The 21,341-nt window shown below is 38.8% G+C and overlaps 6 protein-coding genes across 6 annotated transcripts; 3 read left to right on the forward strand and 3 right to left on the reverse strand.

Annotated features, from left to right (window-relative positions):
• Window positions 1–215: 215 nt before the first annotated feature.
• On the reverse strand, window positions 216–7,999 carry LOC117384322 (ATPase family AAA domain-containing protein 2-like). The gene is made up of 30 exons (XM_055227817.1): window positions 7,674–7,999; window positions 7,103–7,236; window positions 6,972–7,012; window positions 6,705–6,897; window positions 6,528–6,612; window positions 6,359–6,440; window positions 6,098–6,280; window positions 5,896–6,010; window positions 5,765–5,779; window positions 5,431–5,538; window positions 5,014–5,122; window positions 4,821–4,936; window positions 4,508–4,682; window positions 4,349–4,437; window positions 4,103–4,262; window positions 3,897–3,987; window positions 3,634–3,811; window positions 3,420–3,556; window positions 3,227–3,341; window positions 2,949–3,135; window positions 2,696–2,881; window positions 2,479–2,614; window positions 2,208–2,404; window positions 1,949–2,108; window positions 1,733–1,855; window positions 1,497–1,664; window positions 821–1,378; window positions 591–724; window positions 389–517; window positions 216–313 (listed from the first exon to the last, which is right to left on the reverse strand). The coding sequence occupies exons 1-30, from the start codon at window positions 7,869–7,871 to the stop codon at window positions 281–283; spliced, it is 4,335 nt and encodes a 1,444-aa protein (XP_055083792.1). The 5' UTR covers window positions 7,872–7,999; the 3' UTR covers window positions 216–280.
• Window positions 8,000–8,718: 719 nt separating this feature from the next.
• Window positions 8,719–11,506, reverse strand: psma2a (proteasome 20S subunit alpha 2a). The gene is made up of 8 exons (XM_033981616.2): window positions 11,446–11,506; window positions 10,292–10,368; window positions 10,039–10,171; window positions 9,851–9,973; window positions 9,564–9,645; window positions 9,386–9,459; window positions 9,098–9,155; window positions 8,719–9,021 (listed from the first exon to the last, which is right to left on the reverse strand). Exons 1-8 carry the CDS (start codon window positions 11,484–11,486, stop codon window positions 8,905–8,907), a joined length of 705 nt encoding a protein of 234 aa, XP_033837507.1. The 5' UTR covers window positions 11,487–11,506; the 3' UTR covers window positions 8,719–8,904.
• A 307-nt stretch (window positions 11,507–11,813) lies between these two features.
• Window positions 11,814–13,283, forward strand: mrpl32 (mitochondrial ribosomal protein L32). Its single transcript, XM_033981617.2, has 3 exons — window positions 11,814–11,986; window positions 12,565–12,764; window positions 12,850–13,283. Exons 1-3 carry the CDS (start codon window positions 11,890–11,892, stop codon window positions 13,099–13,101), a joined length of 549 nt encoding a protein of 182 aa, XP_033837508.1. The 5' UTR covers window positions 11,814–11,889; the 3' UTR covers window positions 13,102–13,283.
• Window positions 13,284–13,898: 615 nt separating this feature from the next.
• zmp:0000000930 (telethonin) lies at window positions 13,899–14,639 on the forward strand. Its single transcript, XM_033980311.2, has 2 exons — window positions 13,899–14,237; window positions 14,321–14,639. Exons 1-2 carry the CDS (start codon window positions 14,104–14,106, stop codon window positions 14,637–14,639), a joined length of 453 nt encoding a protein of 150 aa, XP_033836202.1. The 5' UTR covers window positions 13,899–14,103.
• Window positions 14,640–15,005: 366 nt separating this feature from the next.
• Window positions 15,006–16,734, reverse strand: ccdc127a (coiled-coil domain containing 127a). The gene is made up of 4 exons (XM_033980307.2): window positions 16,626–16,734; window positions 16,085–16,219; window positions 15,764–16,008; window positions 15,006–15,472 (listed from the first exon to the last, which is right to left on the reverse strand). Exons 2-4 carry the CDS (start codon window positions 16,212–16,214, stop codon window positions 15,041–15,043), a joined length of 807 nt encoding a protein of 268 aa, XP_033836198.1. The 5' UTR covers window positions 16,215–16,219; window positions 16,626–16,734; the 3' UTR covers window positions 15,006–15,040.
• Window positions 16,735–16,986: 252 nt separating this feature from the next.
• sdha (succinate dehydrogenase complex, subunit A, flavoprotein (Fp)) lies at window positions 16,987–21,327 on the forward strand. Its single transcript, XM_033980305.2, has 15 exons — window positions 16,987–17,060; window positions 17,638–17,721; window positions 17,806–17,967; window positions 18,066–18,209; window positions 18,294–18,458; window positions 18,548–18,696; window positions 18,782–18,906; window positions 19,124–19,292; window positions 19,933–20,128; window positions 20,194–20,365; window positions 20,441–20,559; window positions 20,636–20,747; window positions 20,814–20,944; window positions 21,033–21,146; window positions 21,223–21,327. Exons 1-15 carry the CDS (start codon window positions 16,998–17,000, stop codon window positions 21,307–21,309), a joined length of 1,992 nt encoding a protein of 663 aa, XP_033836196.1. The 5' UTR covers window positions 16,987–16,997; the 3' UTR covers window positions 21,310–21,327.
• Window positions 21,328–21,341: the final 14 nt, after the last annotated feature.

Consider the following 21,341-nt stretch of genomic DNA (forward strand, 5'->3'; position numbering starts at 1 on the left):
AAACGGCGTATGAATATTTTTTCTTGGATTTTATCTAGAGTGTTTGACCTATCCTGATCATTTAAATATCGGGTTAGGGGTGTCAGTTTTTCCACTTTGTTTTGACTTGGTTTCTCAGAAAATACACAGAAGCGTTTGCTGTAAAAATTAATACTACATTTAATTATTAAAAACAGTATTACAAAATTAACCATTATGAAGTGTTATGAAAATAGATAGTGGTTAATATTTACATTTAACAAAGAATAATTAGCAATTACACACTGTAGCTGTAGAAATGTCAACAGAAGTCTTCAATTTCATATTCCAGCTCCTGAAAAGAAAAATAATTTAATAATAATGCATTAATACACTAGTAACTGCATTATCACATTGTTGTGTAACAAACCTGTATAAGTGCTGTTTTATTGTACTCCCGCCGGTGTCTGTAGATGGTCTGACAGAGAAGAGCATACAGTTTTTCAAGCTGGTGGACCTCATAGCTCTCAGTCTTTACCACCAACCTCTCCAGCAGCTCCTACAGAACATAACAGGTTACACTATTTAATAATCATCACAACAAACAAGGCATACGGCAGGTATTGCCTTACCTTTAGTTTGTCCCTGTCCACCTCCAGAGGGGGAGTCTCCTTGTCCAGAATTTGCAAGACTTGATCCACGTTGATCATCTGTTGCTTTTGAACAGTGATTTTTAGAGCTCGTGTCATGCGTCTCACAGTCCGTTCTAAGACACAGGAAGATTAAAAGTTGGTATGCTTCTTTGCTTAATAAATTGGCAGACTTTGGATTTAAAAACAGTAACTGAAAAAAATGTTCTCACCTCCATCATCCTCTTTTGACGTTTCATCCACCTCCATTGCTTCGCTGTGACTCTTCGGCTGAGCTTCCTTTACACCTTGTTGCTGACACCTCTGGGTTTTCTCCACTTCCATGTCTGACTGACCTACAGCATTAATGCTTTGTAATGCCTCGGACTGTTCTTCAACATATGTCTCTTTTGTTTCTTTGCTATTATTTTGTATTAGTGTTACCACTTCAGTTTCACTTTTGTCCCCACTTCCATCTTTGTTTTGAGCGCGATTGTCCTCTAAGGTGTCACCTTCTTTATCTTCTGTAACAGCCCGACGGCTCTGCCCCTCTTTTTCATGATGCAGTTCATTTGCAGGCTCTACACTGATCACCACGCTCTCCTGTTTTCCGTTTGTTCCATCATCCTGTGCCTTGTCTCCTCCCTTGTCACCCTCATCTTCATCATCCTCATCCTCATCCTCATCGTCAGACTGCGTGTCATCATTAGCCACATGCAGAGAGGAGGAAGCCCTTCTTTTTGCAATGAATCCAGAAGCCCAGCGTCTTCTCCTTCGTCTCCTCTTTTGACCTTCAGGAACAATGTTAATGTATTATAAAAGATTAATAATTAATAAAATGAATAAAAGTATTTCCACTTCCCATTTGCGACTAGAATTGTATTTGGTTTTATTATTTTTTTTTTTAACCTGAACTTTTGGGGGTTGTAGCAGTTGTAATAGATGCTGCTGGAGTGACTGCAGAAGTGGTGCTGGCTTCTTCTCTTTGTGGGGTTGAATTAATCTTGGCTTCACCAGTTCTGGGCTGTTTTGGAAGGACATGGTAGAAGGACGGAGCGAACACGGTGCTGGCACAACCTGAGGATATTCAAAATGAGTTTAGTGACCACTGACAAATTGACTTAAACTTTTCTTAGTAGAGCTACCTCTTGTTCGCCGTGATTCTTTAATCTCTTCACATATCTTTTCAAAGTCTTCATCCAGTTCATCTTTAATAATTGCATGAACTGTGTCTTTTAATGCACAGGCTCTGTGTCTTATCTGACGATCTATCAAAAATGAAATAACATTAATCCTCGTGTCCAACAGCTTCAATTTTCACCATATAATTGAAAGTATCTGTATGTGAATTAACTATAAACCTGAGGGGTCTCTGTCTGGGTTGTACTCCAGTGCATTTTGCCAAATGAGATCCACATCATGAAGAAACTCTCTGACTGTCCCATACTGATGCAGGTCTATCTTTGTGAGGACAGTTGAGAGGTCCATGGGTTTCTTAATCACTTCAGCATAATCTGGAACCTAAACAATTGCTTGATATAATTAATCAGTCAAAAATAAAATGTAAAAAGTATCTATTCAATTGTATAGTAATGTATCTTTTGAGAAGAATTAACTCACCTCCTCTAGATCCACAGGCTTTGTGAAAGCTTTGAACCGTTTATCCTGGGACAGTCGGTTGGTCACATCACGCAGGAAGAGACGGAGCTCTCTGAGTGTGCCCTCCTCCTGCTCCTGCAGTTTTTTCATTTCTTCTGGAGTCAGCTGACGGGGAGCAGGAGGTGGAGCAACAGGGAGCACCTCCAGTGCATGGAGTACTGAAAAACAGACCAGATACATTAAGTTACATGTCATTTAAATGGTGTTTTTTCAACACACTTTCAGTTGTCACCTGCTTTCTTTCTGGAGGCAGGGGCCTTGGCTGCCTGGTTGAGGATTAGGTCCTCAAAAAAGTGTCTCCTTTCTCTACTTGTAGGGACTTGAACCTGGAAAACTTCCCTATATTCCACTCGAAATAACTCCTGAATCTAGAGGGTAAAAAAAAAATAATCCAAAAACATTTGCCACAGTTCTACACAAATGGAAAAAAATATGTTATGGTTGAGTACCTCTGTGCTGAGCTGGTCATATTGAAGACTGCAAGTTGCAAGCAACAGTATTGGTGAAAATGCAGGTATAGATTTAAGAAGGCTGAGAAAGGTGGCTCGTAAAGCTGGGCCCACAGTTTCCCACCACTGTCCAATGTGTGGAACGTACAAGATACTGGGAGATGTCCGCTTAGCCTCCACAAATATCTGTAGCATAGACGATAAAGATGTTTTAACATTTTAAAAAATCATAATGTATCTAACAGTTTCTGACCTGAGCACAAGTCTCCTCTGGGGCAGTTGCACTTGCCCCAAACAAAACAGCCATATCAAGAGTATAAACGGTAAACTTCTCCAGAGCGTGAAGTACAGCAGGCGCCAAGTAGGAGCTCTGCCCGGAGCCTGGCCTGCCCTGAAGCAGCAGCCTTGGGCGAAACGATGTGGGCTGGCTCAGCACACTCCTGAACAAGACAAAGATTTTTTTACCACATTTCTATTCTATTCTTTCTATTAATTTTCATTTCATTGTACCACCCCCTACTTTAAGCCCACCTGTTGAGGTTGAAGATTTCCTTAGCAGATGCAGTTTGGACATGTCCAGAAGAGCAGACCTCTGATTCCTCATCACTGAACATCAAGTCATCTTCTGACAATCCCAAATTAAGATCTATATTGGACCACAAACCAACACATGTTGGAATAACAGGCTTCAGTGTTGAAAATGATCAAATTTTGTATTAAATGCCTTGATCTCGCTTTCTATTTAGGCCCAGCTCAGCGTGTGGGAACAATTTGTTAACCGTCTGAAGAATGGTTTGTAGTGCGGCATTCAACAACGGACGGATAGCAGGGGTTAGAGCTTTTGCTGGCGATGCTACAGCTCTGCAATGTAAGAATACCCAATATAAAATCGCCTAATCAAAAAATGACAACAATGCACAAGGCAAAATGTATTTCACCTTTGAGCAGCTGGCACCATCTTGGCCATGGCTGTCATGAAGTCTTTGCTTGTAATGGCAATTGAGTTGACATCAAGCACCAGTTTTTGAGATGAGGAGTAAATTTGTGGGTAACGACGACGTAATGCACATAAAGCTGCTTCAGAGCAGACAGCTTTGATATCTGCTCCACAATAACCTAGTTTAACAGAAAATCAAGTATATTAGGGCCGTAATGTTTTTAATTAATGAGACTGATTAGAGTAAGACTAAAGACAGCTCACCAACACATTTGTCTGCCAGTTCTTCAAGGAAAATGTCTGAAGGAGGCGGAGTCCATTGCCTAGTGTGTATTTTCAGGATGTCTTTCCTTGCCTACCATATGATCATTTAAAAATGACTTATAAATAGCAAAACATTGTATTGCTGCCATCAACATTTAACGCATGGATGCAAACTCCTATGTTTCAGGCAATGATAAGTCTTTCACCTCTCTGTCTGGTAGTCCAAATAGAAACTCTCTGTCAAAGCGTCCAGGTCGTCTGAGAGCTGGATCGATGGAGTCCAGTCGGTTTGTTGCCCCAATCACAACTACTTCTCCTCTGCTGTCTAACCCATCCATCAGGGCAAGGAGAGTGGACACTATTGAACTAATAAAAAGGAGCAAGTTAGGTCAACATGCATTCTAACACCACATTTCATCATTTTATAACTAATTCACAGCGAAAATACTGACCTGTGAATTTGATCTTGTCGACTTGATCTAACAGGAGCCAAACCATCGATTTCATCAAAGAAGATAATAGATGGGCGCATCTGATAAGCCTGTGATGATTTAACAGAGTAAAAAAGTGTTTTTACTGCAGAGATTGTTTATTAATAATAAATCATTTACCTGATCGAACAGGAGCCGTAGCTGTCGCTCAGATTCTCCCACCCACTTACTGAGGCAGTCAGCCCCTTTCCTCATGAAAAAGGACACTTTTCTTTCCCCCTGACTGCACTCATTGGCCAGAGCTCTTGCAACCAGGGTTTTACCTGTACCTGGTGGTCCATAAAACAGACAGCCCCTAAAAAAATGCAAAAAAACAACAAAACAGTACATTTATTATGTTACTTAACCAATTACAATGAGGGTTGAGAGATTGTAGTAGTTCTTCTTTTTTGTTGGAATATAAATTTGCCTTTGACAAATTTTAACATTTTACCTTGGTGGTTGTATCTTAAATTTCTCAAAGACTTCTGGGTAAAGAAGTGGAAAGACCACCATCTCCTTCAGGGCTGAGATGTGTTTCCCTAATCCTCCAATACTGTCAAAGCGCACCTATAGATAGCCAGTTTCAACCATATTAAAACCAACAGCTTAATGAGCTGGACAAATGTAATGTATGTGCAGCTCACTGTTCTGTCAATTTGCATTGGGTCCACATCAGCAAGGCTTGCTCCAATTTTCATTCGGTCTTTATGGATTCCAAGCAGGTCTTCCTTGACCAAATTCATAGGCAGACATCTATGACAATAAGAGAGGAAACGTACAATATTATTTAGATTCACAGGTCAATAATAATCTTTCAAATCATTGACAGAAAAGAACACTTTTGTATTCTTTGTGAAATAATTATTCCATCTTAGTTAATTTGTGCTAACAATGGTATATAAACATTGCACAGGTACAACTATGACCAACTTCTCACATATCTGCAGTTCTGACTACAGATGCAATCTGTGATGACCCACCATGTGTTCTCTCCACCCGCCCCAAAACAAGATAGCCATGCATCACTAGATCGCAGGCTCTGCGGTCGCTAGCAGACTCACCTGTTGACAGACTTTGACCTGTTTTTATTTCTTCTTCTCTGGAATTTTTCATCATCTGAAGATGATGATGAGGAAGTGGAGTCACTGCTGTGGATGGCGTGTCGTCGTCTACCGGGGCAAAAACATTGTTTTGATATAACAGATGCAAGTAGTGCAAGTAAAATGATATACAAACTGCCTTTCTTTAGTGTATTTCTGAGAAGTACAAAGGTCTTAAATGGAAATCCCAGCCACAGCAAAAATGTATTGAACCATTGTGCCACCATATCTAATATTATAATTTAATAAACATGTGGTGCATGTGCACACCATTTATACAAACAGAATGTCTTACCTCTCAGAACTACTCCTGAGCGGGTTAAAAAGATCCAAAAACAAAATGAAGAGTGTTTAAATAATGTAAACTGCCTTACTTACTGATGCAATAAAAAGATTCAACCTTTTTTATATGCTCTGTGTACCAACCTGCTGCTTCTCCTCCTGCTGTAAGGACTTCTTGGGGCAGTGGAGCTGAATCTAAACCTGCGTCTGGTTGGTGATCTGTGATCGTATATACTGCGTTTCCTTGGCTCTCTGGGCTCTATAACAAAAAGAAAAAAACATTAACGAGTGCTTCTAAACCAAAAAAATATACATTCATGTTGTCACTCAATCTTATCCCACAAACCTTCTTGTGGAGCCTGGTAGCGAACCACAGTTTTTCGTTGTCTGAAGTCATAGCGTTTTTGGTTTTCCTCTTCTTCATCTTCACCATCATCGTCATCCTCCTCCTCTTCCTCCTCCTCCTCCTCATCATCATCATCCCTATCTTCATCCTGTTCATTCTCATCATTGTCATCATCTTCCTCTTCTATGAAGTATTTGAACAATAAGCTTTATACAGCATATGCAAATTGTAAAAACAATGCAAAGAAATTATTTTTTTTACCCTGGTTTTCTTCCTCTTTATCTTTCCGCTCCACATTGGATCTAAGCGAGCGAAGTCTACCTCTGGTGTACATTCCCAACTCCTAATTTCAGAAAACATTTTATAATAAATATTTTTGTATTATTCTTTTTAAATCTTTATTTTATATGGTTAACTTGCAGAGTTTTACCTGTTCTTGTGTTCTCGTCTCTCTGCTCCTCCTGCGTCTCATTTTCTGCATGTCATCCATCTTTTGGAGAACAGCTTCTGCAGTGCTAAACAACAATCACAGAAGCAAAGTGCATTTTTATTTGAATTTAAGTCCCATTTGATCAACTTATTTCTGCAGTATCCTTGCTATACTTACTTTGTTATGAGACGATCATAGAGCACAGACTGTTTGCGCGAGTTCAGTCTGTACCTGGTAATCCGTGAGCTACGCCTCACAGTGTGATCTTCCTCCTCATCCTCAGTTTCTCTGTGTCTCAAGTTAAAACGGCTCCTTTTTGGAGTTGACGACTCTTCCACCTCATCATCGATATCTGAACCTAAATTTTTGTCTTCAAGACAGTAACAAAGAAAATTAAGTAAGTACTCTTCATATTATGGAACAAAATGAAGACAATAAACTCACCTATTGAGGATTTTTCCTCTTTCTGCAGTCTACGAGATTTCCTAATAAAAAGTTTTAAGGTTACCAGTTACTCACAAAGTTTAAGCCTGCTTTCTGACCAAATACACCTCTGTAAACAGCTTTTGCAGTACCTGGTGCAGTACATGCCAGCCTTGTCATTATTTGCTGATGAGCTTGTCTTTGCATCCATGTTTGAAAATGACACTTCCAATTTAACTCTCCTGGTGTGAGACCGACTGCTCTGGTCTTCATTTTTATCGTGTCTCTGGAAAAGCAAGGAATTATCAAACATTAAAGCGGCCATCATCTACAACAGGACAATATAAAAATACAGATGAACGTTATTGCTCAACTTCTTATACCTTTAGGATTTCGCTCACCATAAAGTTAAAATTATAATCAAGTTAAAATGTTTCTGTGCTCCTGAATGTGGTTAAATTCATCAATAATTTTACTCAGAAAAAGTAGTCTTCAAATAAAATTGAGGAGTACATTTTGTTCAGTTGCACTGTCAAAGATGGTAATAATGACAAACCGTGCAGACTTCATGGGCCTGGATTATTCGGATCATCAGTTACACAGGCTGCTAGTTAGCTTAGCTGTCAAATTACAGCACAGCGCCGTTTATAGTTATTCAAAGACATTATTCCTGTATTTTTTTCAAATTGTATGGCTAGCTAGCGGTCTGCCTATGCAGCTTACATTAGCAGCACTGCTGTTCTCAGGGCTGCTGAAACTGTCATCCAGGACCCGGGAGGAGCGCGTCACCCTGGCGGTCTTTCTCTGGGACGCGGGAAGGAGCGACAGAAACTCGGAGCTTGTGTCCAACTCTGAGGACCTTCTCTTCGGGGTAGTGCCAGGCTCAGCCCCAGCATTGCCGTTGCTACGTAGTATCACCATCTTGAATCCGAGCCAAGCTTACACGTCCATTTCCATACGGATCAAAATAATGTTTACAGTGGTAAAAAACGTGAAACACCGCCGCCACCACTCGCCTGAGTCCGCCAGCTGACAGCCCAAACTTCGACAAACCAAACCCTTGATTTCTGGCGCCATAAACGTCATCAGGGGTAGTGAATAAATGACCCAGCAGCTTCCGCCCTAAAAAGTAGACCTCCTACAACATGCAAACTGCATATGCTCCCATATAAGGCAACAAACATGTAGTGATTTATTTCACATTGAGAGGCACCGTAATTAAAATAAGTTATTTGGGATCATAATTAAAATGTAATTCCTATGCTCCACGCGGACGAATACAACAGCGAGAAAATATGTTCCGGTTGCTTTTATTGGAGGCGGAGATTCTTTCAGGAGAGTTCAAGCATGAATAGAAAGTCACCGGTCAAAAATATGGATTTAAAATAATTAAATGAATGCTATTCAAAAGTCTACCAGTTGACTATTTACAAGAAATGAATGTCAATGGTTAATCAATGAGGCTCTGACATGTGGACATTCTATATTTTTATTATTTCAATGAATGACAAATGAAATACACTTTTTGTATTTTTGAAAAAAAGTACATTGTAAAACCAACCACATGACCACGTGCACCCTCACATTTTCAGCTAAATAATTCAACCATTGCATTACTGGTCTTCAAAACATGTTGGTATGTATGTTTAATGAACCATATTTGTGGAACTCACCCTGCTTTAATATGAAATCACACATATGTATTTTAATCAACTGTTTATGTTGTATTTGAACTCAATTTGTTATTATATATATATATATATATATATATATATATATATTTAGTGGAAAATTTGAGGGCCAAACATTTTCATTTTCTCCTGCTGCACAGAAACCAAACAACTACATGACACAGTAGTGGTTCAAATAGTGAGTTATTCTTTTACTACAATGTGTCATTTCCACATTGGCTTAAGTGCCATTAAAAATATGGTACTGTCACTGAATGGTATAATTATGCAATGGCTGCCAGATAGTCCTTAACTTCTGCAGGAGTGAGTCTTTTGAAGCCAGCCTCATTGCAGATTCCCACTTCAATGTTTTCTTCAGTCATTTGACCCTCAAAGCTCTCCTAAAACAGAAATAATTGTGATTTTAATACTGCAATTGCAAGTTGACGTAGGTTTTCCTTATTTATAACACTTTACCTTGAGTGTTAAGATGGCTGTGTGAATAGCATCTTCCAATTCCAGATCATTATTGTACCTAAAAGAGAAAAAAAAACTTGATGATTTCCACATTAGTAAATATGTTGAACTGCAAAATATGAAAACAAGAAAAATGAAAGCGATTCTAATAGTATAACCTTGCACAGCAAGATGGTTTCTTGTGATATTTATCAGTTCAAACCCTTTCATGAGCCAGGTTACCTCATATGACCCAGTACAGCATAAAACAAGTTCAATACAGAATTACTTTTGTCACAAAACAAATACCTTTTTTCAAGGAATGTTTTTCCATTTACATAGTTCTTTCCCATTGCAGTGGCCTTCCAAGCAAAATATGCACCCTGCAAAACCGATTAAAAGAAAATAATTATTTAACCCTCTTCATAAAATGTAAAATATACAACACCACACTTGAAGTAAAAATGTTAAAGAAACTAAAAAATACCGATGGATCTGATTGGAACAAGTATGGGTGGTCCTCATCCCATCCAGCAATGAGTAATGACACTCCAAAAGGCCGTACACCCCTACAAAAGATTACAAATAAAGTTAATGAATAAGCAAGAGGCAGACAATTACTTTAAACAATCTTCCAATAATTTACTTTTAAAAAAAAAAGTTTTTTTTCATATCCGTTAGTGTCCAAACTGATTGGACTCTCAGGGACCCTTCTAACATTTTACACCTCACTACCTTACAGGTAACAGTGTTACGCAAATCTCCCTTCATTACCCTGACTGTGTGTACTCCTGCATCACGGAGGCGACTCTCTGCACAAGCTGTCCTGTGGGGATTGGCTCCTGGTAAACCAGAAAGTACTGCTGTGCCAACTTGCGGGCTCGTCGAACAAGGACTCTGCAAAACAAAGATCCCTTTTAAGTCCATGTCTGCACTTTACAGTTTTAAATCAACTGCAGTACCTGTAGTCTGGCCCCATGCCACTGTAGACCATGCCAATATGTTTTGTGATAGGCTCCACTTTGTGCACACTCTGCTCATCATAAAGAATGGACTTCTGTTTCTTCTCTGTTGCCAGAACAACTCCATTGGTTGCTAGGAAAAATGCAATATATATGTTATGTTTATATACACTTAACCTGTAGCAGTTAACATATAAGCCATACAGGTTTCAATAGTGTAAATTATAAATAGCAGGACTAATGCAACAGTTACCTTTAATGCCCACTGAAGGCGCACCTGCTGCCACCGCTGCCAGAGCATATTCAATCTGGACGAGTTTACCCGAAGGACTGGGTAAGGCACAAAAACAGAAAGTTAATTGCTTCATTTAAAAAGACAAAAATAAACAAATGGCCAAATGACCAATGGAGATAAAGATGCTAAACACTAAACTTAACTTTTTTTTTTTTTTTTTCTGACACTATCCTCCTGAGACCTGGTGTCCTCATATGTGGACAACACGTTTTTGGTTTGTCTAGGCCACAGTGCAAATTATTAGATGAAGAATAACAGCAACAATGTAAATATATTATATATATATATATATTCATTTTTAACTGTTTAGAATTTTTAGAATATTTTATTTAATTTTTTTTTTGTTTTTCTCCCTGCTCCTGTCAGCAGCTCTTCACATGAGACACATTGTTCCAAGAGGCACAATTGTTGTTTTTCCATTTTGTTTTTAGATTCAAGACAAATGTTGCTGTTTTCAGGGTCTTAATAAATAGTTCTTGCAAATCATTATTTAAATGTTTTATCAAAATGATTAAAATGTCCACATATGAGGACATTTGATTTGCATAATTTTTCCTCAGAAACTACATAATGTAAAAAGATAATTCTTTGTATTTAGACTCATCAGGTCCCAGTCAGCCCAAATAAAGAGAAATTAATAAAGCCTGTCATGCAAGAGCCTGGGTCTCAGGAGGCTATACAATGATACATGTATTTATCAGCAGTTTGTCGGGTTGTTGCACGGCTCTTAAGTTTATTTTTTTAAACGTTGTTTTGGCTAATATTTATCAGTGTTTTTGCACTACTGCCAGAAACATGACGGATTTCCACGGTAACGGGCGTTTTTTCTGTATAGAACGATCCCGCTGATTCACCACAGTTTTATAAACGCAAAGCTTATTTTGGTTTCGGTTTAGGGATCGTCGCGATGCTAATGGTAGCCCATTCGACGGGCATTCGTTACAAAGCCGGGGAATGACTGTGCATCAACACCACCTGCTACAAAACATTTTAATTTAAGGTGCCTGCAAGACGAATCATAGTCTTTTTTGTTATATATCAAACACAACTTCACAGAGACTTAGGATAAAACGTACACAGCTTAAATAATTCGTTATTCAACTAAAGTTTACCTGAATGTGGTGAGAGAAAAACTGTAGCCTCGGTCCGCCATCTTGAGATAATTATTCTTCTGCTCTTCTGCTGTTCTCTTAAGCACGTTTACCGCCACCCAGTGACTCTACTAAACAGGACACATAATATAATATCACGTTGGAAATAGTAAAACTAATAGTTAGTGAGTAGTATACGCGCAAACCTTTGTCATAAGACAACATTAATTAATTAACATTAACGCTATGTGATCAATGGCACGATAGTTATAAAGTGCGAATTTACAAGTCAAGCAATAAAAAATAACCGAGAGTCGGCGCTGCCAAGCACAGCCGAGCATGATTCGCTTTTCAATAAAAGAGAGAAGAAAATAGTTTTGTCGCTGTTTAGTGACGCATCGAGCTCCAGTGACCGTGGGCTGTTTGACATGTCGAGTGAAGTATAGCGTGCTGTGACTAAGAAACATGATGAATTTAGCCACATTAGTGCAGAGTTTGAGATGTTCTTTCCTACACATTGAAAGCAGACTATTGCAAGCAGCAGGATTCGAGACGCAACTAGGTAAGTTCACTTCATTCATAGACTGTATCACTCATGGGCACCCGTGCTGTAGTCTTTGACCCGTGCTCGCTGTTTGGGTACAAGCGTTATTTTTAATTGATCCAAGCATACGAATAGAGATTAAGTTTTAATACATAAGATAGATATGATTATAGATGGCCTGCGATGTTGTAGAGCCTGCAGTGTACCATTTTACATAATACTACTACATACTTCCAGGATCAAAATCTTATTCATATATTGGCCTATATTCGATTCAGCTCTACCACGGACGTGGAAGTGATTGTTGGCTTGGCTGGCTGGTCAGGCTAAATAATGGTTCAGTATTCTTGTTTTATTTTTGTTGACATATTTAATGCAACGAGTTTCACACAGGGAGTTTGGATCAAGTAGATTTGTGCTTTAGATTATTTCACTTTTCAAGCATTCCTCAAACAAAATACATTTAACTTTATTTTAGTAATTATTAAAACTGCATGTGTGGCTCCAAAATTCCATATGGAAACAAGTGATTTATACCTTTAGTTTTGCCACCTACCAAATGACTTGCATGACAATGCACTTATGTGTGTGTGTAGCTCCAGCATTGTCTGTAAATGGCTCAAGTATTTTGCCTCAGCTCAACAATGAGCAGGAGTTTGAGGAGCAGCTAGAGGGTCCAGACCAGCCCTCAGGCTTCCTGGATGGTATCCTGTGGATGGCTGCACCCAAAAAGAGGCGTACAATTGAGGTCAACCGTACAAGGAGGAGATCCGAGAGCAAACTCCTAAAACTCAAGGTGAAATTTTACATTCTCTGATAATGTTCCTTACTATTTTAGATTAACATTTTTAAGTGGCTTTTTTTTCTTCTGTGTTTCCTAGACTAACATTGAGCCTTGTCCAGAGTGCGGCCATCTAAAACAAAAGCATATCTTATGCGGCTTCTGTTATGTTAAAGTTTGTAAAGAAACTGCCAAGATTCGTCAACAAATAAAAGAAATGGAAGGTGGACCTTTTGGTGCTCCGACAGTGGAGACTGTTGTCCTGTATGAAGGAGAAATGCCAAGCGCACAAGACAAAGATAAAAGGATTATAGAGAGACCAAGAAAGCGCCCTGCATGGTTCAATGTATGATCTCTCAATAATAAATATGGGAACTGCGTCTTTTTATACAACTTTAAATAATAATCCCAAATGTAACAATGTTGTGGTAAATCAAATATTCAAATGTTGTAAATGCAGCTTCAGCTGTTAAATGCCCGAACCTTACTGTTGTCGAATCTGTATTTCTTCAATAAATCCACAGTAATATTCTCATGTTATTCTTGTTATCATCTGAAAAATGCTTTGTTATTATTATGCCATGACAATATTGAAGCCTTTAATTAATTATGTGGATTTATATAGCACCTTTCTTGACACCCAAACAGTGCATTATTCATTCACTCCACACTCAGTGGTGGTAAGCTACTATTGGTAGCCACAACTATCCCTGGGGCAGACTGATGGAAGCAAGGCTGCCAATCTGCTCCATCAGCTGCTCGGACCACCACCAACACTCACACATCACTTTCATACTAGGCAATGTGAGTGAAATTAAATAAAATTTTAGATGTATAGTGGTGCCAGCTATTACATACTAAACATTTTATAGTTATTCCAATTTGTTTTGTTAAACTTACTTATTTTTCTAGTAATGAAGCTAAAATTAACTCCACTTCCTTGCTGAGCCCCCTTCAAAGTGCCTGTGCAGAGAGCCATTAAACACTTATGTGATATGTAACTAGCTCTTTAGGATAAATTTCCTCTACTACTGATTGACAACTTCAAATATACATCTTCCAATATTTGAAACACATTTATAATTTTCTTCTACAAAGCACATGCACATTTAAGATGAATGTTTTTGTTTCTATAATACCTTCTCCTTCAAAGTAATCAAAGCTCCCAGGGATTTCCAATGAAAGCCATCCTTTGAGATGCCTAAGATGAGAACATTGATGTGATGCAAAAGGAGTAAAAATAGAAACCACTGATGATATTTAAAAGGCTTGCAAAACAACCTCAGTCTCTATACAGCACTAAGGTTTAGAATTTGTTTCTTTAAAGAGGGGCACTGACTAACTTACTGGTTCAATGCATTGCATTAGTCGAGGTGGCTGCTACCTGGTGAACTCCTTATGTGATGTTCAAGAGGAAAACCATTTGACAAAGGAGTGTTACCAGGCTTGTTGGATAAGTCTGGTGATAGAAACAAGACCACAATACAGGTACTTGTTTATATAAGATGGAATGCACGGTGTACATGTTTCAATGTTTTTTTCTGTGTATGTTTTTTTTATTTGTCTTTAAGGCAAACCCTGTCAGATAAAAACTGCATTGGCAAAGAAAGTTATGAGCGGCAACAGGTGGTCCACTTCATTGTTGAGAGGAATCTGAACCAGACACTGAAGCTGGGCAGCAGAGACGGAGACATGACAGAGCACCAGTTACCAATTCTCCAGAAAATCAGAGGTCCCATCAAAGAAGAAAACACTTCTGAATTCTCAAAACAGAAGACAATAATAGAGAGGACTATAGAAGATCATATTAAGCCTGTTCAAACTAACTTCAAGGCTGTCAGTTTGATGCCATCACGTCAGGAAATGTCTTTGGGGCAGATGAGAGAGTAACTATCATTCAAATAATCTACTGTAGCATATCTGAAAAAAAACGTTAAACTCTTGAGTCTTAAGTTATGATGTTGTGTGGTATTATTATTTTAATTAACTTTCTTGAGCCACAAAGCATATCACAAAATACAATATTTGCTTGGGCTTCCAATTACACCTTTTCAAACTTTATTTTGAGTGCTTGCTTATTCCAGAATGTTCTTTCTGAAACGGCACATTCGACAAGTGACAAATGTATCACTTTTGTTGATTTATATTATTTCATCTAATTTCTTGATACACATTTTTAGTTTTAAATCTGCATAAACTAAAAATGTATAGTCATTTTGAACTGAAGGAATAAACATTTATTTCCACATTTATGCAAAAATGTGTTAATTTTTCAGTGCAGTTGTTACTTCTCAATTGTTTTTTCCTAAAAGTGCATCTTCGGCTCTCTTGTGTTTCTGAACAGTGACCTGCAGTTGCCAGTATTTAAGATAAACCCACATTAAACTTCCATTCCTCCTCTTGTCCATATTAAGGTAGTCTGCACAATACTTATCTCTCTTAAAAATGTCTTTCAAGTCTGACTCTAGATTCAGTTCCGACACTATGGGGTCTTTGACTGCCTTCAGTAATATGTTTTTCTCCATTTCCATACGTTGATCTCTGGGCAGGATAATGGAGCAGTAGGCACTCTGACGCTCCACTAGGAGGTGCTCTAGCTCTTTCAGAGTGGCAGTTGCTCGCCGGTGCCACTCATTCTCTCTTTCCAGTGCCTGGTGCAAAAGAGCTCCAGCTGCACCACTCTTTACCAGCCTTTCCTTCTCTTCCTCCATGGCATCTCGTTCCTTGCAAATTAAGTAAAAAGCAAAGTTAATCATTCCTCCATCTTTGCTTCCTTGCCTGCAAAGTTATGGGTACATTCTGGAAAAAGTGCCCAGTTTCAAGTCTACCTTAATTTCAACATGGAGTGGTGCCAGAGAAAATTAACAGTATCACAAGGGGACAGACTGAACAATTTAACAACCAACTCCAAAACATTATTGAAGGCAAGATTCACTCTCCCACAGTAAAGAGAATAAGCAGTGAAAGACTGTGTAAAAGACAACAAAATAAATACACAAAGACATTCAGATTACCTCTTGAAGTTTCTTCCGTTCCTCCATCAGCTGCTGACTCTGTGAAATCAAAGCTTGTTTATAGCCTGTCACTCTTTGTCGCTCCTTCTCCAACTCAAGCTCTAGGGAAGCTGCTGCCCTGCGCCTCTCACTCAGCGTCTCCCGGTAACGTGCCTCCATTTCATCCCTTATTATGGACACATCTTTTTCATATTGAGATTTGACTTCTTGGATTTCCCTCTGTGCGTCTCTAGTCCAAATCCAACCTGTAAAACATTTAAAGTCATGAAGATCCAAATAACTTAAATCACCTTAAACACTTCTGGAGAAAAAAAAACTCACGAAGAGCTGCCAGTCCCAGCATAGGAACCAGGAGGGCATAGTTCCACTGGTTCCCATCTTCAGCCCCTGGACCCCTTCCTCTAACGTCCGGTTGGATGTTCCATCTGGGAGGGTCATTCAGGTTGTTCATTGGGGCTACAGAGAAACAAATTATTGTAAATGGTTAAGTCAAATAAGCCTTTCATTATACAGAAAATGCGACTATGTCACGTTAAAGAATAATAAATAAACAAACAAGAGTCAAGGGTTGATAACATGTTAAGTTGATCCAGGATTTAGACACTAATGCATGTGGTGAAATTAAGATATTTTCTCTAATAGTTTAAGGTGATTACACAGTAGTAACACGACATGTTAGGTGTAAAAAAAAAAAAAAGTCAGCTGCCATCTCATACAAACAAGGCTAGGAGCTAACGCTAGCGTTCATTAGCTCGCACAAGCCTGCTAACACTTATGGCCAAGGGGACAAAACAGAGGAACAACTGTTAATTGACTATAGACATGGGGATGTGTCTGTTAAATAAGTGGTGCATATGCTCACCTTGAAAGAAAAGTCTAGGTCACTTTTACATTTGTCCTGCCGCACACCCAAACCTCAAATTATACAATTTTTGTTGCGCGTTATGGGTCATATGCACTTGTCTCAAAAAATAGGTTGTTTGTTGGAACATATTAGAATGTATGGTGAGATAAAGTAAGTAATGTAAGATAATTCAAGATTATAATATAATTGTTTTATATTTTCAAGAGGTTTAATGATAAATAAATGATGTGTCAATTTGTTTAAATAATGTCAAACTGTTATATACTAGTTAGCACCCCCATTTTATACGAATGGTTCAGTCCTGTGCGGCAGACCGCCTGAACAAATCAGGAGCACTCTTACCGTCTTCGCACGCTGACAGCCGTCAACATGGCGAGTGTCCGCGCAGCTTCCAGACTCCTTTCCAAAAGGACTTTATTTAAATCTAAAGCAGTAAGTATAGATACTAGGAGACAAATTCATTATATATTTCAGTATCACTGATTCTATGAGTGCCATGATCTTTGAAAATTTTATTGTGTTTAGGCTTTCGTAACTGTTAGACTTTGACTTGCGTAAGCTGTTATGTAGCTTAGGTTAGGTCAGTGTGACTTCTCCTAAAAAAAAAAAGATTCATAGCAATATTTTACAGTTTTGGTTTTGTGTTAAAAATAATGCTAACATTTCTTAAATAGAACCAACCTAGGTCGACATTCTGTGAATAAAACGTATGTTATGTATAGCTTCCCTAACTTTGTTTGCCCTTGTCCAAGATTCATTGATGCTAACATGCTAAGAGAAAGCAACGGAGGGGTTTGTTTTGACGCTCAGGCTTCTTACCTTTTTATGGTGTTTCTTATAGCTTTCATGTTTTGTTGGGTTTTATATCAAAGTAATATATTATAGCTATAACTGTGACGTGTTCAGAGTAGAGACTTGACTAGTTTATTTGACAGACTTTTTTTTATCTGTTTTGTTATTTCCTTTGGAGAAATCATAAAATTTACTTAATTGAATATTTTCCTTTCAGATTCCTGCTGTTGCTGTGGAGCGCTCCAGAAATTTCCACTTTTCTGTCTACGGGAAGAAAAACAATGAAAAAGTGTCCAGTGGTGTAAGTCCACACTGTAAATACCAGTGCTACGTAGGCCGCAGTGTGCACTATTCATACACAAAATGATCATAATTATCCTCTCAGATCTCTACTCAGTACCCAGTCGTGGATCATGAATTTGATGCTGTGGTCGTTGGAGCTGGTGGAGCAGGTCTGAGAGCTGCCTTTGGTCTCTCTGAGGCAGGCTTTAACACCGCATGTGTGACCAAGCTGTTTCCCACCAGGTCCCACACTGTGGCTGCACAGGTAAGCAGCAGGTTGTTTCAACGTATAGGCCAGACTAAATAACATTATTACATTTTAGTATTTACATTAATCACTTGATTGATCTTTTTTATAAATAGGGTGGGATCAATGCAGCACTGGGAAACATGGAGGAAGATGACTGGAGGTGGCATTTCTATGACACAGTGAAAGGATCTGATTGGTTGGGAGACCAGGATGCTATCCATTACATGACAGAGCAAGCCCCTGCAGCTGTAGTAGAGGTAATGTCATGACATTAAATGATACATGTGTGAAAATTATTATTTGGATGACTGTTTTTTCCACTTCAATGTTCTTTTGTATAGCTGGAAAACTTTGGCATGCCATTTAGCCGAACTGAGGATGGCAAGATTTACCAAAGGGCCTTTGGTGGCCAGAGCCTTAAGTATGGAAAGGGAGGCCAGGCCCATCGCTGCTGCTGTGTAGCAGACCGCACTGGACATTCATTACTTCATACACTCTATGGACGGGTAATTAATACTGTATAATTATGCTAATGTTAAAAAATTACCAGTCTGCCCTTTCAAAAACAAAACTGTAACATTCCACCCTCTTGCAGTCACTTCGTTATGACACTAGTTATTTTGTGGAGTACTTCGCCCTTGACCTGCTCATGGAGAATGGCGAGTGCAAAGGAGTTATTGCATTGTGTATGGAAGATGGCTCTATCCACCGCTTCAGAGCCAACAATACTGTCATTGCTACTGGGTGGGTATTGAAACAATTGTTAAGTATAAAATAAGTCATAAATAATGTATACAACTTGATCACTGTTGTACATCTTCATTTGTAGGGGCTATGGGCGTACCTATTTCAGCTGCACTTCTGCACACACAAGCACAGGCGATGGAAATGCAATGGTCACTCGAGCTGGTCTCCCCTGCCAAGATTTGGAGTTTGTGCAGTTTCATCCCACAGGTGGGAATGTATCAATTTGTGGGGCAAAATATATTTACTGTATTACATAACTGGAATTTTGTTTAATTTTAAAAAGGTAGAACAGAAGAAAATATAATGTAAAATGAGTAACTGATTTAAATGCACTATTTGTTTTCTTGTAGAAATTGGAATGGTCTGTTAAGTTGAGCATCCTTGCAGTGTGGTCTCCATAGAGTTCTGCATTATTTGCTCACAGGTATTTATGGAGCTGGGTGCTTGATCACTGAGGGCTGCCGTGGAGAGGGAGGGATCCTAATCAACAGTGAAGGCGAGAGATTTATGGAGCGCTATGCGCCCAACGCTAAAGACCTGGCATCCAGAGATGTTGTGTCACGCTCAATGACGATAGAAATTCGGGAGGGCAGGTATGAAAATGATTTATTTTTAAATTCATCCAAAACTGACTATTATGAGCATTGAATATGTCATATTATTGTGTCCTCATCAATAACATGCCTGAAATTGTGTTCTAATCCTGCATGTTCTGTCATGCCTGCCTCAGATTTCTTTAACAAAAAACACAATAAACTTCATGGAGTATGATATAGTCCAGAGATTTTCACCAGACTCTGGACTATAACAAAAAACACAGTTTTGATCAGTACTTTCAGGCATTATATATATATGTGTATATATATATATATATATATATATATATATATATTATTGTATAAAAATTATATAAAATAAAATCTCATCTTCACCCTCTGCGGGTGCTCTCATTCCTTTTCCACGCCTAGGATCTTAAGGGTTCTGCACAGTATCTTTGCTGCTCCTAGGACTGCACTTTTCTGGACAGAGATGTCTGATGTTTTTCCTGGGATCTGTAGCCACTCGGATAGATAGATGGAAGCTGACTTTTTTTTTTTCTTTTTTTTTTTTACTTTATGTCAGGATGGACAATGTCATATTTTCATATCTAGTTATACATTATTTAATTGTACCAAAAAAGTAAAAACACATTGTACAAAGTATAATAAATTATAATGGTGTGTTGTGATTCAGGGGTGTTGGTCCAGATAAGGACCATGTGTACCTGCAGCTGCACCACCTTCCTCCTCAGCAGTTGGCTGCAAGGCTACCTGGAATCTCAGAAACCGCTATGATCTTTGCTGGAGTTGATGTGACAAAGGAGCCTATTCCAGTTCTTCCCACTGTACATTACAACATGGGTGGAATACCCACAAACTATAAGGGGCAGGTTAGTAACTCAATTTCTTCAATAACTTAATTTCTGCCCCCTCTCACATTCCACTACCCTTTCAGGTGATCACTCATGAAAATGGAAAAGACAAGGTGGTCCCAGGACTGTATGCCTGTGGTGAGGCGGCCTCTGCCAGTGTTCATGGTGCTAACCGTCTTGGCGCCAACTCCCTATTGGATTTAGTGGTGTTTGGCAGAGCCTGCGCTCTCACAATTGCTGAAGAACACAAACCAGGTGAAGATGCCTTCTACAAATGCTTCTGATATTTGACAAACACTGATTCTAGTAATGCTTTTTTTTTTTTTAAAGGAGAGAAATTATCTCCTTTGAAGCCCAATGCAGGAGAGGAGTCTGTTTCCAACTTGGACAAGTTGAGATACGCAAATGGTTCTCTGAGGACATCTGAAATTAGGCTTAATATGCAGAAGGTAAAATACATCTCATATTTACTGTGACATGGGCTTTCATTCAAAATTTATATAAGGTTGTGGTACTTTCATCCAGACCATGCAGGCCCATGCTGCTGTGTTCCGTACTGGAGCTGTGCTGAAGGAAGGCTGCAATAAAATGGATGCGATATACACAACTTTGGAGGATATTAAGACATTTGACAGAGGTGATAATTTTTCTTATTTCCTTTTATATTTTTGAGACTGTTTTACACATTTTCTTAACTCTCTAGGGATTGTGTGGAACACTGACCTGGTGGAGACTCTAGAGCTGCAAAATCTTATGTTGAATGCCGTGCAGACGATCCATTCGGCTGAGCAGAGGAAGGAGAGCAGGGGAGCTCATGCCAGAGAGGACTTCAAGGTCAGTTTTTTTTTTACCATATTATATTGTGCTGTTTGTACTTTTTTTTATTTTTTATTGTGCATTGTAAATGTCCTTTCCTATTAAGGATCGCATTGATGAATACGATTACTCCAAGCCCCTGCAGGGTCAGGAGAAGAAGACTTTCGATCAGCACTGGAGGAAGCACACATTGTCGTATGTTGACCCCAAGTCTGGAAAGGTACAGTATCACTATCTCTCTCTCCTTTTGTATTTACCAAAATTTGTTTAACTGAAGCATAGTCCTGTTTTTCCAGGTGACTCTTGAGTACCGTCCCGTTATTGACAACTCTTTGGATGAGCAGGATTGTGCCCATGTTCCTCCTGCCATCCGCTCTTATTAAAAACACAATCATTTCTCATTAATGTACCTGTA

This window comes from Periophthalmus magnuspinnatus, chromosome 16 (assembly GCF_009829125.3).
Source record: "Periophthalmus magnuspinnatus isolate fPerMag1 chromosome 16, fPerMag1.2.pri, whole genome shotgun sequence".
NCBI lineage: Eukaryota > Metazoa > Chordata > Actinopteri > Gobiiformes > Gobiidae > Periophthalmus > Periophthalmus magnuspinnatus.

Excerpts from the sequence above, each read along its gene's own strand:
- LOC117384322 (XM_055227817.1), bottom strand. The coding sequence starts at position 7,871 with ATGGTGATACTACGTAGCAACGGCAATGCTGGGGCTGAGCCTGGCACT. Across the intron at positions 3,988-4,102 it reads TTGGACTACCAGACAGAGAG|GCAAGGAAAGACATCCTGAA; the intron begins GTGAAAGACTTA and ends ATCATATGGTAG. Across the intron at positions 2,882-2,948 it reads CAGAGGAGACTTGTGCTCAG|ATATTTGTGGAGGCTAAGCG; the intron begins GTCAGAAACTGT and ends TCTATGCTACAG.
- psma2a (XM_033981616.2), bottom strand. The coding sequence starts at position 11,486 with ATGGCGGACCGAGGCTACAGTTTTTCTCTCACCACATTCAG. Across the intron at positions 10,172-10,291 it reads GCCTTCAGTGGGCATTAAAG|CAACCAATGGAGTTGTTCTG; the intron begins GTAACTGTTGCA and ends CATTTTTCCTAG. Across the intron at positions 9,974-10,038 it reads GGCATGGGGCCAGACTACAG|AGTCCTTGTTCGACGAGCCC; the intron begins GTACTGCAGTTG and ends TTTGTTTTGCAG.
- mrpl32 (XM_033981617.2), top strand. The coding sequence starts at position 11,890 with ATGATGAATTTAGCCACATTAGTGCAGAGTTTGAGATGTTCTTTCCTA. Across the intron at positions 11,987-12,564 it reads AGGATTCGAGACGCAACTAG|CTCCAGCATTGTCTGTAAAT; the intron begins GTAAGTTCACTT and ends GTGTGTGTGTAG. Across the intron at positions 12,765-12,849 it reads GCAAACTCCTAAAACTCAAG|ACTAACATTGAGCCTTGTCC; the intron begins GTGAAATTTTAC and ends TGTGTTTCCTAG.
- zmp:0000000930 (XM_033980311.2), top strand. The coding sequence starts at position 14,104 with ATGCATTGCATTAGTCGAGGTGGCTGCTACCTGGTGAACTCCTTATGT. Across the intron at positions 14,238-14,320 it reads GAAACAAGACCACAATACAG|GCAAACCCTGTCAGATAAAA; the intron begins GTACTTGTTTAT and ends TTTGTCTTTAAG.
- ccdc127a (XM_033980307.2), bottom strand. The coding sequence starts at position 16,214 with ATGAACAACCTGAATGACCCTCCCAGATGGAACATCCAACCGGACGTT. Across the intron at positions 16,009-16,084 it reads GCTGGGACTGGCAGCTCTTC|GTTGGATTTGGACTAGAGAC; the intron begins GTGAGTTTTTTT and ends AATGTTTTACAG. Across the intron at positions 15,473-15,763 it reads AACGGAAGAAACTTCAAGAG|GAACGAGATGCCATGGAGGA; the intron begins GTAATCTGAATG and ends TTAATTTGCAAG.
- sdha (XM_033980305.2), top strand. The coding sequence starts at position 16,998 with ATGGCGAGTGTCCGCGCAGCTTCCAGACTCCTTTCCAAAAGGACTTTA. Across the intron at positions 18,697-18,781 it reads AATACTGTCATTGCTACTGG|GGGCTATGGGCGTACCTATT; the intron begins GTGGGTATTGAA and ends CTTCATTTGTAG. Across the intron at positions 20,129-20,193 it reads CCACAAACTATAAGGGGCAG|GTGATCACTCATGAAAATGG; the intron begins GTTAGTAACTCA and ends CTACCCTTTCAG.